The following is a 14,509-nucleotide window of genomic DNA, read 5'->3' as shown; positions in this document are numbered from 1 at the left end:
TACACCAAGAGCTTCATTAAAGAAAACTGTAATCATCCGCACCTCCCACCTCCAAATACTTCTTCTCCCCATAATTCAAACTGAAGGAATAGTTTCCAAACAAAAAGAATTTCCCAACATTCACAATTCAGCCAACAGCTAAGTTGCACACGAATCTGCTGTTTCCATAGCTAATATAAACAATAACAAAAACAAACAAATGAAAAGGTCCATTTTTACCCTTCCATCCAACAGGATTTTTTTTTTTTTTTTTTTTTTTTACTATTTTATTTATTTATTTATTTACTTACTTACTTACTTCCTATTTTACTATTTCCCAAACTAGTCTTCTGTTCAAATGTTCCTCATCCAAAGTATTTCAAACTGTGGAACACTGAGTCTTGTGAGACCCTCCCTCCTTACCTGCTCCTTGGACTGTGAAAAATTAAACAGTTCCCAAAGAAGGCACATTCAGATTTAATAAAAGCAACCTTTTATTGTGACTGCTCCAAGAAAAGCAAAAACGTATTTCCTGATGCCTGCTTTCCACTTAGAACTTCTCTTGCCCCTTAACATCAATGTCTCCTCAGTTCAGGATATAAAACACAGAGAAGACACTTATTTAGGTTTTGTTTGCCATGTTACAGAGAGAAGAATGAAAAATTATTCTCAAAGCAGAATTACACTTCTGCAAGAAATAAAAGCATACATTTAGGTTCCTACAAACCCAAAACACTATAATAAATGTCTCTGCAGCTCCAATCCGAAGCTAAGCTTGCTTTGAAAGCTGTTCATAAATTACTACAAGAGTTGTAAACTACTTCATTAGTTAAGGTAAATACATTTTAATGAATTTTTATGAATGTTGTATTAGTTAGCTGTTAATCATATTTCAGAATACAATATGAGAAATGAATATAAATGGAAGGGTAGGTGATTCAAATTAGATTACAAATCTGTTCTCCATATAGCTTCATGAAAACAAAACAATATTTTCCAAGAGGACAGAATTCATTTTGTGAGGTCAAATTTTGCTCAAGAGAACTTTTGACAGCTTCAGATTCATATGTTTTTACAGAACTTTTTCATTTTCTGTTTCACAAGAAATAAAAGCAATATTTATACTGTCTATGAATACTTTCAAAGATAAACCAGGTAAGCTGAAGAAGCCCCACAGCAAACTCCTGTGCAGCTCCTAAAAGAATGAAATAAGCACTTTTAAATTTATTTATGTTAAAGTCACTATGTGTATAGTGCAGCTTTAGAAATAAATTCAGTCAATTCAACAAATAATACATTCTATCAAGTGTATTTTAAGATTTCAGAATCAGATGCTTTAATTGCTACTGTAGTAAGGTAAGAGGTTATAGTGGTATAGAGATACTTACAGCAATTAAAGTTTCTGACTTCATTTGGCTCTTCAGGCAGTGTCCTGTTTTTACAGTTTAACACATTATTTTCGGAACTAGAAGGAAACAACGGAAAGCAATAGACCAAAACTGGACATTAGAATTTCTCTTAATAGACAGCTTTTTTCCTTTTTATAGGCATAAATACATGAAATTCAAATGTTTTCAGTGAAAAAAAAAAAACCAAACCATTTTGGAACCAGCTATTTATCAATAATGGTTATTTAATTTCTTTGACTTACATTGGGAGTCACATTTATAATGAAAGTAGAACAAGATTCCTCAGTTAACTTGTATAATATCTCTGCAATATTCATATAAACCAAACTCTATGTGAATATATATACATATATATATATATTAGTCAAAAGCATTCCCGTCCAATAATACTTTCTTCTACACAGTTTTTATCATTTCAATATCCTATGACAATAGATAATTATTCCCTGGTACACCCTAAGGTCTTGGAATGCAAAATGCAAAGGCCTTACATTTCACTGATAACTCAGTTGATTTCATATCAGTTTTTCAATGTTCCCCTTAAAAGCTATTCTAGAAATACATCTAAAAATCCTATTAATTTTAATCATAGAATCATAGAATCACAAGGTTGGAAATGACCTGCAAGATCATCTAGTCCAATCACCATAATGTTTCATACCAGATTTAAAAGATATATTACAATTTCCATTCAGAGCATAAAACAGCATGGTTTCATCCTACTATACCTTAACAGGAAAAATTAGACAAGTTAATCACTAAATGCAATTTTCTAAAATAAATATTTGAAATAAATATCTCTGCTCTCCATGATGTACTATACTGTTTCAAAACACCACATTTTGGTATAGTCTCAAAGATACTTAAATGATCTCACAGCAGTTCCCAGACTGAATCAGCAGCATACAAACTATTTAAAACTCACAAGCTATCTTTTTCTCCTAGAGGAAATGGGGAACAATTATTTAAGAAAAAAATGCAATATAGACAGTTGAACATTTGCATTTTTCTTGGCAAAAAAAGTAGGGAGATATAAATCATTACCTTCTTGCTTCAGTTAATTTAGTTCACTTGCAAAGTTCTTTTCCACAAGGCTACAGCCCTGAATAAGTAGAATGAGAAAGCCTGGAAACAGCTAAGCCTGTTTCTCCCAACCTCTTTTACACCAAGGCTACAGAAATGGTCTATATACAGTAATAGTGCAATTAATCACTCACTCACATGTAACCTAATATGATCAAAGTTTTTTCTGAAAAAGGATAAAAAGGAACAAAGAGGAAAAATTTTAACCTAAGCACCCTACTCTGTTCATGATGTTATTGTTTTCCAAGTAAAGAAAAGAACAGATATGCCTGGAAAAAAATTTACAACAGTCTTTGCTTATTCCCATCCTTCCAAACCAAAATGTGCTTCTTACTTTCTTATTTTTTTTTATATTACCACTATCTTATTTTCTTGATATTGCTTTATATTTTTTTTTTGTCCTTCTTCACAAATAATTTCTACCAGTGTTGACAGGAGTTCTGCTGTTACATTTATGAAAGGACAGTTTTGTTTAATTTAAAGTAAGTACAGATGCTGAAAAAAAAATACTGTAATGTATCGTAAAAAAATACTGTAATGTATCGTAAAAAAAATACTGCAAGTAGATTTTTCAGCTCTAGACTTAGTTTAATATTATCTACACATAAAAGTAATTCTCCTCTAGCAGTAAAATTTGATGAGCCAGCTTATAGTAAACAATTATAATGTACAGCATTTTCTAGCTACTTGGTCTCTTTTACAGTGTTAATCTTGCTGTGCTAAAAAAAAAAAAAATCACAACCTTAAATAAATTGACTTGTAAAATTCTCAGAATATGATACTCTGGAGATTTAGTTTAATATCTATACTTTTTTTTATTTTTTCAGAAGGGAAAATGATCTCTGAAGTACGTGGGTTCAACATAATATATATTCTGTACTAACAAATAATTATTTATCTCATTTCACATAAAAGTACAAAATTGCAAATTTCCTATTTTAATGCTTTATCTTTGAATCAGAGTGTCCAGGTGTGATCGTGAAGAGAGAGACTAGAGCAAAAAAATCATTACAGAAACAACTGTTTAAAAGCTATATGAAAATTGACAAATATAATAATGTAATTATGACATTATACATTAAGACCATACATAGTACAACAAGTCTTCAGTGGGGTTTGCATAAATCCCATTTTTGGAGGTGAATGACTGAGAAACTTGTTGCACTGATTTGAAGGTCTGTCTCTGTAAATTTATTCTCACTAAAAGTATTTGAAACAAAGTATTTGAAGATGAATAACGGGGAAAAGAAAGAAAACTGTTTTGTGGCAGATATATATTATGTCTCATTCCACTAAAATAAAATAAATAACAACTCTTGCAATAATAAAAATTAAAAGAATATAATTGTTGAAGAAGCATGTACTCAGTTTGGCTCAGTATGTTCCCTTTAAATACACTGAAAAATAAGATTGGACAGAACAGCTTAATGCTGCCATAAAACTAGTCTACACAGACATATTGCTATGGCTTTAAGCCCACAGTAATGTCCTATCAGGCCTTACACACCAATCATTTTACTCCACGTTAACATTCAATTCTAATGTATATGTTGAAGAAGATGAGCTCCAAAACCAGGTTTATGCATATACTGTTTAGACATGATGGCAAAGGATCCTTGATCTAACTGTGGGACTAAACACGTTACATCACAGTATGATTCAGGTCTCTAAGTCTGAAAACTTGGGTATGAGAAGTGATTCAGTTTAATGGAAGAAATGGTGACCAATCAACTTCATAAGCTGCCTCTAATTTGTTTTGTTGTTTTTTTTGCAAACACAACTAGTCCCTTCTAAAGCAAAGTTACTTTATTGTGCATTAAATGGACTAAACATTCTGCAACACAATGTGAGGTAAAGGTGAATGCTGGTATAGGAGGCTGCCTTTCAACTGCTTGGTAATAAGATGCAGTTGAGAGAGAGAAAATGGCAGGAGTAAATATTTCCAGGTTTCGTCTAACCTGCTCAAATTTGTTCTACAAATTACTTACACACTTGGGCACCAGTAAAAAACAATTTAGTATCCATCACCTCTGAGTTGCAAGTTACCTCTTTTTATGTAGTGCCACAGAGACTGGGCTTGTCATGCATACCAAAAATCAGAACCAAAAAAATCTCTGTATTCTACATAGATAGACCACATTCATCAATTAGCCATAGCTAGACACATGTAATGGTGTGTCCCTTACAGCCCAGGGCTCACAAAAGCTAATAACTGCTTTCCTTCAACAAATTCTTCCACAAGGAAAATTGCTTTGCTTTCTGCATTTGGGTTTGGAGCAGAATTTAATAGATAGGTTTGGGGTTTTTTTGGTCCCTTCCAGTTCCCTGACGTGAAAAGAAGACTAAGCAGTGTCAGACAACAGGGGGAAATCTCAAGTTCACACAGCAGGGACTTCAATAAGCGTTAGAAGACAGAAGAAATATTTTTTGTTAAGGAAATAAAGGATACAAGAAACAGCTAACTAATGCACTGAAAACATGGAAACATCTGAACACACAAACTCATGTGTAAGATATTTGCCAGTTTCCTGCACTCTCTGATACAGTTTGTGACCTCAGAAGACTTGGACAGGAAGTAAAACAGGAACCACCCATAAGAGGCAGTATGACTCATGTTAATATAGATCAGCTTCTTAATATCAAATGTTAATCAGAATTGTGATTAATATACAATTAATAGTGTATTTCTAAACTATATTTTCTTAAGCAACAGAAATATCTCATAATCTCTATAACACAGACAAAATACAGCCTTTCAGATCTTCAGTTCTGTTTATCCAATCAGTAAGAAATACACGTACTTTGTTCAGTGTAACTCTTTTCCTAGCACATGAAACTGCTTAGAACAAAAAGTTTGAGGGAAAAAAAAAAAAAAAAAAACAACAACATTCAAAATATTTGAAATTCTAGTATTATCCTTGTCTAAAAGGAAAAGCAAAAAATATTAAGAAGCTATATAAGTTATTCTTATATGTATGCAGAGTATGACTTGAAATTCATCAATTGTCTCTTCCTTTTTTGTTTTGAGATTCCTCCTCTTCATGTACCAATATTTACCCATCTTAATAGCTTCTTTTGTAATCGGTTTCTGCAGTCATGAGCCATTCTTATGAATCAGTAATCTACCTTTACCACTTTGTAATTTTATAGAAGAGAATCTAAGACGGAAAAGTTAGCTAATAATTGGAAACTGGAGCTCTTAGTGTCATTCCACAATTTTTTCATCTTTCTTTTTTTTTAACGGACATCAGTCAAAATATCAACGTGCTTGAGAACTAATTATGCATAGTTTTATATGTGAATTCCTGGGCCATGTAGCAAGTATCTCTTCATCTGGTTCTTCTCCCAAAGGGGGAAGACCATACTGGGACACAGATGTGGGCTAAGGACAACTACTAAGGTGTCGAGGGCTTCAAAAAGCACAGAAAAATTTGTAACTTGAAAAAAGTCTAGTCACATTTATCACTATATACATAAAAGAAAAACAAACTCAATTGGATTAAAAAAAAAAAAAAAGCCATCACCCTTCTCACAAAGATCATTCAGCTACAGGTGGAAATAGAGGTTTTGACTGCAACCACAAATTACACTTTGGCTCAGACACAAGCTATGGTTATGATTTTATCTTAAATAACTTAGAATTAAAACTTTCAGTCCGTGGCTGAAAAATAGAGTTATTAAGCTGACAGTTATTAAAACAGTGCAATTTGTAATGTCTGGCAGGTTCCAAAAATTGTATTAGATATTAGTGATCTACACTGGGACATTTCCAGAGAGTGTTATGAAAAGAGTGCCAAACCTTATTTGGATTGTCTCTTTTTCTTTTTACCTTGTCTATGAATGATTCTGATCTACATCTCTACTCTTCAGTACTCCTAAAGCTTTCTTGCTGTTCATCTGAACTTCTTGATACTTATCTCACTGTCTAACAATTAGAGATAGTGAAGACAGAAATTCTTTTGGACTATAAATCTACTTACACATTGTTCCATTTTTATGATATATATCTCTTTGTCTCTCTGTTACTTTCTGCTTTTCAGTTTTTGTGATTTCATTACATTTATCATACTTATTTTGAATTCTCCTTCACCTTCTAGATTCCCTATGCTAGCAAATCTGCCCCTGGTCTGCTTAAGGAATACTGTCTAGACACAAAATTATATTAATTTATTTCAATAATTCCGTATTAACATCCTCTCATTCTCATTTGCAGCTACAGGGGCCTACAGAACCTGCAATATTTTAGACTTCAGCACAGTCTGAATTCCCTGGACTGCCCATATATAACAGGCAGGTTTACCTTCAAATAAATCTACAGACTTCATTCCAAGATTCAGAACTATTCCTTCTTCTAAGGTTCTAGTGACCTGGAGCTAGTCAATCTTACTGACAATTTTTTCAATACTTCAGCCATCTAAGTCATCATGGTTGTCCGCATCCCAGCATCAATATTTCACCTTTTAATTCTACTTTCCATGATACTTTTTTTAGAAAGCATATCACACTCGTGTTTACCTTTTATATCATATTTTTCTTTCTCCACTGTTTCAGTAAATTATCTCAAAATTGTTTTTAAAATATTGCTTCTTTCTACTATGCTTTCCATGTCCTAGCCCATAATTCTTTACAACTGGTATTGTTGTATATATACAAAATACACAGATACATGTAATAATAATAAAACAGTACAACTCCATATATTACAGAATTACAGAATCACAGGGGTTGGAAGGATCCTCAAGAGATCACTGTGTCCAACCACTCTGCTAAAGCAGGTACCCTACAGTAGGTCGCACAGGTAGGAATCCAGACGGGTCTTGAATATCTCTACAGGAGACTCCACAAGCTCTCTGGGCAATCTATTCCAGTGCTCCGCCACTCCTATCATAAAGTAGTTCTTCCTCATGTTAGTATGGAACTATCTATGTTCAAGTTTTAGGCCATTAGTCCTTGTCCTACATTATAATTAGCAATTGCCATTCAAAACTTACCTGAACATTTGCTCCTGTTTTAATTGCCTGGCTTGATGTACTTGTTCTGGCTGACTTAAGTAACTTGTGGATTCCAGCAAAATGACCCTGGAATATGGCAAGTACACAGAAACACTACTTTTTACTAGGAGGATGAAGAATAAAATCTAATTTATTCTAATTTTTAAATGCTTGATAAAGAAGCTTACTGTTTTCAGCTTGTGGTACTTTCAAAATACTATTAAAAATATTTAGTAGTTTGGTAAATTCTTCTTGATTTAATAACTTAAAGTAATTTGCACAATTTAATAATGAAAATTTTAAAGGTTTTGTAAGCATGTAAATCCTGAGACACGCATTCCAGATTACTGAAAATTATTTTAAACTGCTACTTAATCAATACTACAGATTGATCTGTTATCATAGGAATGCTCTGCAGTATATGTCATGTTATGACAAGGAAACCAACTTTCTTTCAAAAAAAACTGTTTAAAATAAAACATTAAAAACAAAAAGAATGTGCATTTGAAGACAAGCAATACTGATATTTTAAGTAGGAAATAATATTCTAAAATAGAATTTATGCTACAAAATTCACAGCTTTTGGAAATATCTGATATCTAACACAAAACCAGAGGCTCATCTTTCAATTTGCACTTTTCTCAGATAATACTACATCATATGTGTAGTTTTAAGATTTTTAGCCCTCTTTTTGGTAGAAGAGCTACTTCCTTGATATCACAAGTATATTTCCTAGTGTTATTTGCAAATAAGCAATACTACCTCTTGTGGAATAGTAAATGTCTCTAAATACTGGAAAAAATATTCAAAGAAACATTTAATTGTAGATTACTGGTTAAACTGTGGCCCAAATTCATAATTACTGTGAGTAGTTGTCAAGTAGTTGTTGAAAGATGCATATAAAATTAAACTCCTTAATCACTTTAATCTATTCTGAGAGCTATCCAAATCATAGAACAGGTTACAGACAGTCTCAATAACCACCTCACTGACTGAGAAAAAAGGCAAACAAAACAAATATGTTCTGAGCAGAAAGATGAGCCAGCAGGGAAGAAGATGAACAGGGAACTTTTCCTAAGGCTCCAGGAGAAAAAGAAGGGATGGGAAACTTGGGGAGAGTACGAAGAAGTTGTTAGGGTATGCAAGGAGAAAATCAGAAAGGCAAAAACTCATCTTGAGCTCAACTTTGATGCTGGAGTAAAAGAGAAAAGAAAATGTTTTTACGAATATGTTAACCATAAGAGGAGGACTATCTCCATCCTTTAATGGATACAGCAAGGAATGTGACCATTAAAAATAAGGAAAAGGCTGAAGTTTCATGCCTTCTTGACATCTGTCTTTAAAAGTCAGACCAATTATCCTCAGGGTACTCTACTCCCTGATCTGGATGTCGGGGATGGATAGCAGAATAAAACCTCCACAGTTCAGTTGGAAACAGTTAAGAGACAGAACTGTCACAAGTTCATGGGCTGGATGGGATTCACCCAAGGGTGCTGAGAGAGCTGGAAAAGGTGATTGCCAAGCCACTTTCCACCATCTATCATTATTCCTGCTGGAGGTTCCAGAAGACTGGAGGCTTGCCAGTGTGACTGCCATCTACAAGAAGGGTCATAATGAGGATCTGGGGAACTACAGGCCTGTCAGCCTGACTCAGTGCCAGGACAGGTTATGGAGCAGATCATCTTGAGTGAGATCACACAGCATGTGTGGGACAACCAGGGGATCAGGCACAGCCAGCATGGGTTCATGAAAGGCAGGTGGAGAATGGAGTTAAATTCAGCTGGTTACTGGTCACAAGTGATATTCCACACAGGTCAATAGTGAAGCATGTCCTGTTCAATATCTTTACTGATGATCTGGATGAGGGAACTGAGCGCACCTCAGTAAGTTTGCAAATGACACCAAAGTGGGAGGAAGCGTTTATCTCCCTCGAGGTAGGAAGACACTTCAGAGGGATCTGGACAGTCTGGATCACTGGATGGAAGCCAATGGGATTAAGTTCTGCAAGACTAAGCCTGGTCCTGCACTCTGGCCACAACAACCCTAGGCAGCACTACAGGCTCAGGGCAGAGTGGTTGGAAGACTGTGTGGAAGAAATGGATCTGGGAGTGATGGTTGATGCTCAGTTGAACATGAGCCAGCAGCATGCCCAGGTGGCCAAGAAGGTCAGTAACATCCTGTATAAGTGTTGTCAGCAGAAGTAAGGAAATGATCATCTCCCTGTGCCTAGCTCTGGTGAGGCTGCACCTTGAGTACTGTGTTCAGTTTTGGGTCCCTCACTACAAGAATCGAGGCCCTGAAGCATGTCCAGAGAAGGGCAACAGAGCTGGAGAGCATCTGTAGCCCAGGTCTTTTGAGGACCAGCTGAGCGAACTGAGATTGTTCACTCTGGGGAAGAGTAGGCTCAGGGGAGACCATACTGCTCTCTACAGTCACCTGACAGGAGGTAGTGGTGATATGGGGATCAGCCTTTTCTGTATAACTAGCAATAGGATGAGACAGAATGGCCTCAAGTTGCGCCAGAAGAGATTCAGGTTAGATGTTGGGAAAATTTTCTTCTTTGAAAGAGTGGGCAAGCGCTGGAGTAGGCTGCCCTGGGAGGTGGCTGAATTATTGTACCTGAAAATGTTCAAGAAACATTTAGATGTTGCACTAAGGGACATGGTTTAGTGGGGAAATATTGGTGATAGGGGGGCACTTGGACTGGATGATCTGGGAGATCTTTTCCAAACTTAATGATTCTGATTCTGTATGATTAACACATAGGAGACTTATGCCACATTGGAGTATTGGAGCACCAGTGGAGCTATGAAAGCAATCCTCTTACAAATGTCTACACCATAACAACTGTGGATGGAAGAGAAATGTCATTTGCAGCCTATGGAGAACACTGAATAGATCAATGAAATAAGTTTGAAAGTTATGGAAAATGGTTCTGTAAATAAATGAATTATAAGAACTTATGTTTAAAGACAAAATACAGATCAAAATACAGAGATTTATAAAGAGACACAGCATTCTACTCCTTTTCTTATTAAAAAAAAAAACAACCTTAATTCTGCAGTTGTTACATCTATGATGAATGCAAATGAAAAATTAGATTAACTGATAGAGATGCAAGCCTCAAGGCAAAAGTATGTTCTTTCTTTTGCATGCTTAATAATTTAAACAGCAGGATAAAGATGATTGGAGGAAAACAACCAACTATTAATTAACATAGCTTGATTTTCTATAGAATTCTGCTGGATCTCAGCCAAACATAAAAATACAAGCAAAGTTCATGAACTCCATTTGATTAAAGCTCTAACTTTATTCCTTATACTGAGATGGATTACAATTAAGGCTTATTCATCTTCTTTATTTATCATGATAGCTTCCACTTCACAGTACTTGTAACAATTCTGGTAATGCAAATCCCTATAATTTAACCTGAAGGTTTTACATTTTTAAACAGAATATGAAAAATATGGAACAGTTGATAAAACAGCATGAATATTAAAGACTTGTCTTTATAGCACTGTCTACCTGAATATGCCATCAGTTCTGAAGGGATTAGTAACATTTAGGACAACTTTCTTCAACTCATAACATGGAGATTTGCATTTTAATGTATCCTATAAGAGAACAAAAATTTATATAAATGTGAAAAAATTGCAAAACCGCATTCATTGGAAATACTACCAGGAGAATATTACTAAGAATTTAACCACTGATGACTATATAATTCACACAATTTAAATACTTTGTTGCCAGTAAAGTTAAAGCTTATTTCTTTTTAAACATGTTTAATTTCTCCACCTTCAAAATGATAGCACATGAACAAGACCAAACTTTTCATGTTCTCTTTCTTTATTCCTGCCCCAACCATCCTTTCTAATAAAAGTGTCTATTGCTATTGTATAAAAAGTGTCATGTAAGAAAGGAGAATCATATAAACTCCATCTATTTCAGAAAAGAATATATCCAGATCTGCTAAAAGAACGTTTGATAACAAATGCTGGAAACTATGACTATCCCTGCTCTATTTCTGGGATGTATCTTAAAGACTACCAAAACCAAAAAGCTTAAATAAATTTGCCAACATCTAAAACAAATTTACATCACACAAGTGAAATCATTACAATGAAGAAGCATATTACCACCTTTTCAAAAAAAAATTCCAAAGACATTCACATAGTGAAAGAGATTCAGATTTGTTTTCAGAGCAATCTGTGCAAAAATGTTTAATTTATTCCAGATCTCTGTGAGATTTACATCCTTTTATATCTCAGATATTCCTCTAGGCCTTTCTCTGCATATACATAAACTAACATTGGAAAGCTGAGCATTAATAGCTCAATTGCTGATGGTTACTCACCTTTTCATTCTTACCTCAGGTCATTTTTGACTGATACAACATACATCCGAATAATATTTTTTGTGACAATAATAATTTCACACATAGACTTACAGCAGGTTCAATATGCTTGACTTCAGATTTCAGTGAGAATGTAAGTGTGGCAGCACCTATTCCACCCATTCTCTTTGAGGTCAGCAGCAATACTGCTTCAGCAGGGTGCAGAAAACGACTAGTGAATTCCACATTTATAGTTGTTTGACTCCTAGGCAAAATAACAGTAATATTTCTTTGAATAATTAGGCATAAAACTGTAATTCAAGAATTACTCTAAAATATCATTTCAGGAGCATATTTTAGAATCTTTGAAAGGGAAGGTGGCACTTGTTTCTTCAGAAACACTTCGCTGTAGTTCAACCTCCTGTCTAAGAGCACTTTAAACATTCTAATAAAAGAACTATTTAGATTAAAAAAAAAAAAAAAAAACCAATATAAGTCCTTACTGCTTTTTATGTATTCAGTATGTAACTTTATTTTTCTTCCCACACACAATCAGAAAAAGTTCCCTCATATTATATAATTGCCCTAAGCCAACAACTGATCTATTTTATGCTTCCCTATTTGAATACAATTTTGTATGTTAAACAGCTAAACATCCTGCAGTGTATAGTGTGAGGCAGATCTAGAAGTTTTTAATAAAATCCCCAAGACTGAAATAATTGAGTAAAAGAGCCTTCAAAATAATAAGTAAAGTTGAATAGCAAAGAGATGGAAAAAAATCCAAGTACTCTCATGTAAACAACAGATCAAGTTTCTGATAGGAAAAGGGTAAAAATAACATGATTTCCATTAGTTCTGCAATTAAGCAAGACCAACAACAAAAGTTCAGTAGCTGAAGCTCACACTTTGAAGCACTCAAAATCACTCTATAATGCTGAGATTACCATTTCTAAAAGCAAGAAAACAGTGAGTTATTGACTGGTGTAACTTTCATTGTAATGTCAGAACTATTCTATATAGTTCAAAAAAATTTTAAATAATAAACAATATGAAAAAGATGGTAGAAAGTCAATCTACAAAAAAAATCCTGCAATTCTGTAAATTATACAAGCTGATAATATTCAAATAATTCTTCAGAGGAACTAATTAAAATATATATTTGGGAAAAAGTTGTATTTTTAATGTACAGACTTGTTTGTTGTTTTTTGGGAAGAGCTAACATGTACTAAAGTCAAAACAAAATCTCTTCCCACCCCACATCAGCCTTCCCCATTAAGTGATTAGTAGTATATGAGCAGCCTGAGGGGGGGGAGGGGGGGGGGGAAAGAAAAAATTAAATATAGAAAAATATAGAAAAATTGTGTCATTTATTGGTCTTCTGCCAACTGGGAATTCTAAAGCATTTGCAAACTACTGGCGGTTTGTGAAATATGCCTATTACGTACTGTGAGTACACAGTTACAGGTATGTGGTGAGGCAAAGGACTTGTAACAGCAATCAGCAAGCCATGTGTTTATTGGCATTGTGTTAATTTATTTCACAACTGTGGTAAGAACAGCTGCTTTTTCAAGTGAATTCAATTCATAAATCCTCTCAAGTAAGTTGAACAATTACAGTGAGGGCATAAGTGCTATAATGTGATAGCAGTAGTGACATAATTTGTCCCTAAATTACTACTGCTATCAAGGAAACCTTCCAGGAGGTCTCCTAACACTCTAACTCTCCTCTATGATGAACACGAGGAAAATAAAATTCTTACTGAAAACTGCCTTGGGATCTGAGAACTGAATGGTGATGAACACAGAAGTAATATCTTAAAAATATTTTTGAGGAATATCAGGAGAATCTCTAAGCCTTCAACATGCAAGATGAAGTGAAAAACAGCCACAGTATTGACCATTCAGAGAAACACATGACATTTTCTAAGATTACATTTTTCTGTTAATTCTTATTTGAAGAAAATGCTAAGAAAAATGAAACTTTTCTGGAGGCTGGTGGCCTTGCCTGTGGCAGGGGGATTGTAACTTGATGATCCTTGGGGTCCCATCCAACCCAAGCTATTCTATGATTTTATAATGCAAATCAGCCTCAGAGCTCACCAATAACATAGCCACTACTCACTTTTCCTCCTGCATATATTTATAATAGTCATCCTACTTAATATTGAAAAGTTGATCAACCTTTAAGAGTACTGTATTTGTGTTGAGTTTTGAATTTGACAATACAATTGACAAGTTTTTCTTCTTCGTGGCTTATTTTAATTCAAATGCTGACCTTTGCTTTCCGTTGTATAGCCTCCATTCCATTTCATCTGCAAAGGAGTATCTTCAATGGACTTGCAGCATAAACTTAAAAACTCTTAACAAAGTCACTACTATACCCTTATAACTTCAATATTTCAACAAATAGTAATATTGCTATGTCTAGTCATAGCTATATTGCACAGGAAAAGCATAATGTATTGAGTAAACAAAAAAGAAAACACAGACATGTCTTTTGAGTATTTCTCTTATTAAAAATGTTAATCTAATGTTTTCCCAAAATTAAATTTAAATTTTTGGTGTTGGTCTCACTGGTGACAGGCGAGAAGACAACAGGAGATTTAGGTTGGATATCAGGAAACACTTCTTTACAGAAAGGGTTGTTAAGCACTGGAATAGGCTTCCCAGGGAGGAGGTTGAGTCACCATCCCTGGGTGTGTTTAAAAACTG

The 14,509-nt window shown here is 34.4% G+C and overlaps 1 protein-coding gene across 1 annotated transcript in view; it reads right to left on the bottom strand.

Annotated features, from left to right (window-relative positions):
- The window catches only part of CFAP47 (cilia and flagella associated protein 47), a 276,161-nt gene that overhangs the window by 166,785 nt on the left and 94,867 nt on the right, over positions 1 to 14,509 (bottom strand). The window contains exons 38-41 of the mRNA XM_090123944.1: positions 11,913 to 12,063; positions 10,988 to 11,076; positions 7,463 to 7,549; positions 1,368 to 1,444 (exon numbers count right to left, since the gene is read on the bottom strand). Of these exons, the coding sequence (XP_089980070.1) occupies positions 1,368 to 1,444; positions 7,463 to 7,549; positions 10,988 to 11,076; positions 11,913 to 12,063 (404 nt within the window). The remainder of the gene's footprint in view (positions 1 to 1,367; positions 1,445 to 7,462; positions 7,550 to 10,987; positions 11,077 to 11,912; positions 12,064 to 14,509) is intronic.

The sequence above is a fragment of the Phasianus colchicus genome, chromosome 1, assembly GCF_987193195.1.
Source record: "Phasianus colchicus chromosome 1, bPhaCol1.hap1.1, whole genome shotgun sequence".
Taxonomy (NCBI): Eukaryota; Metazoa; Chordata; class Aves; order Galliformes; family Phasianidae; genus Phasianus; species Phasianus colchicus.
This window is presented reverse-complemented; position numbering and strand designations above follow the sequence as displayed.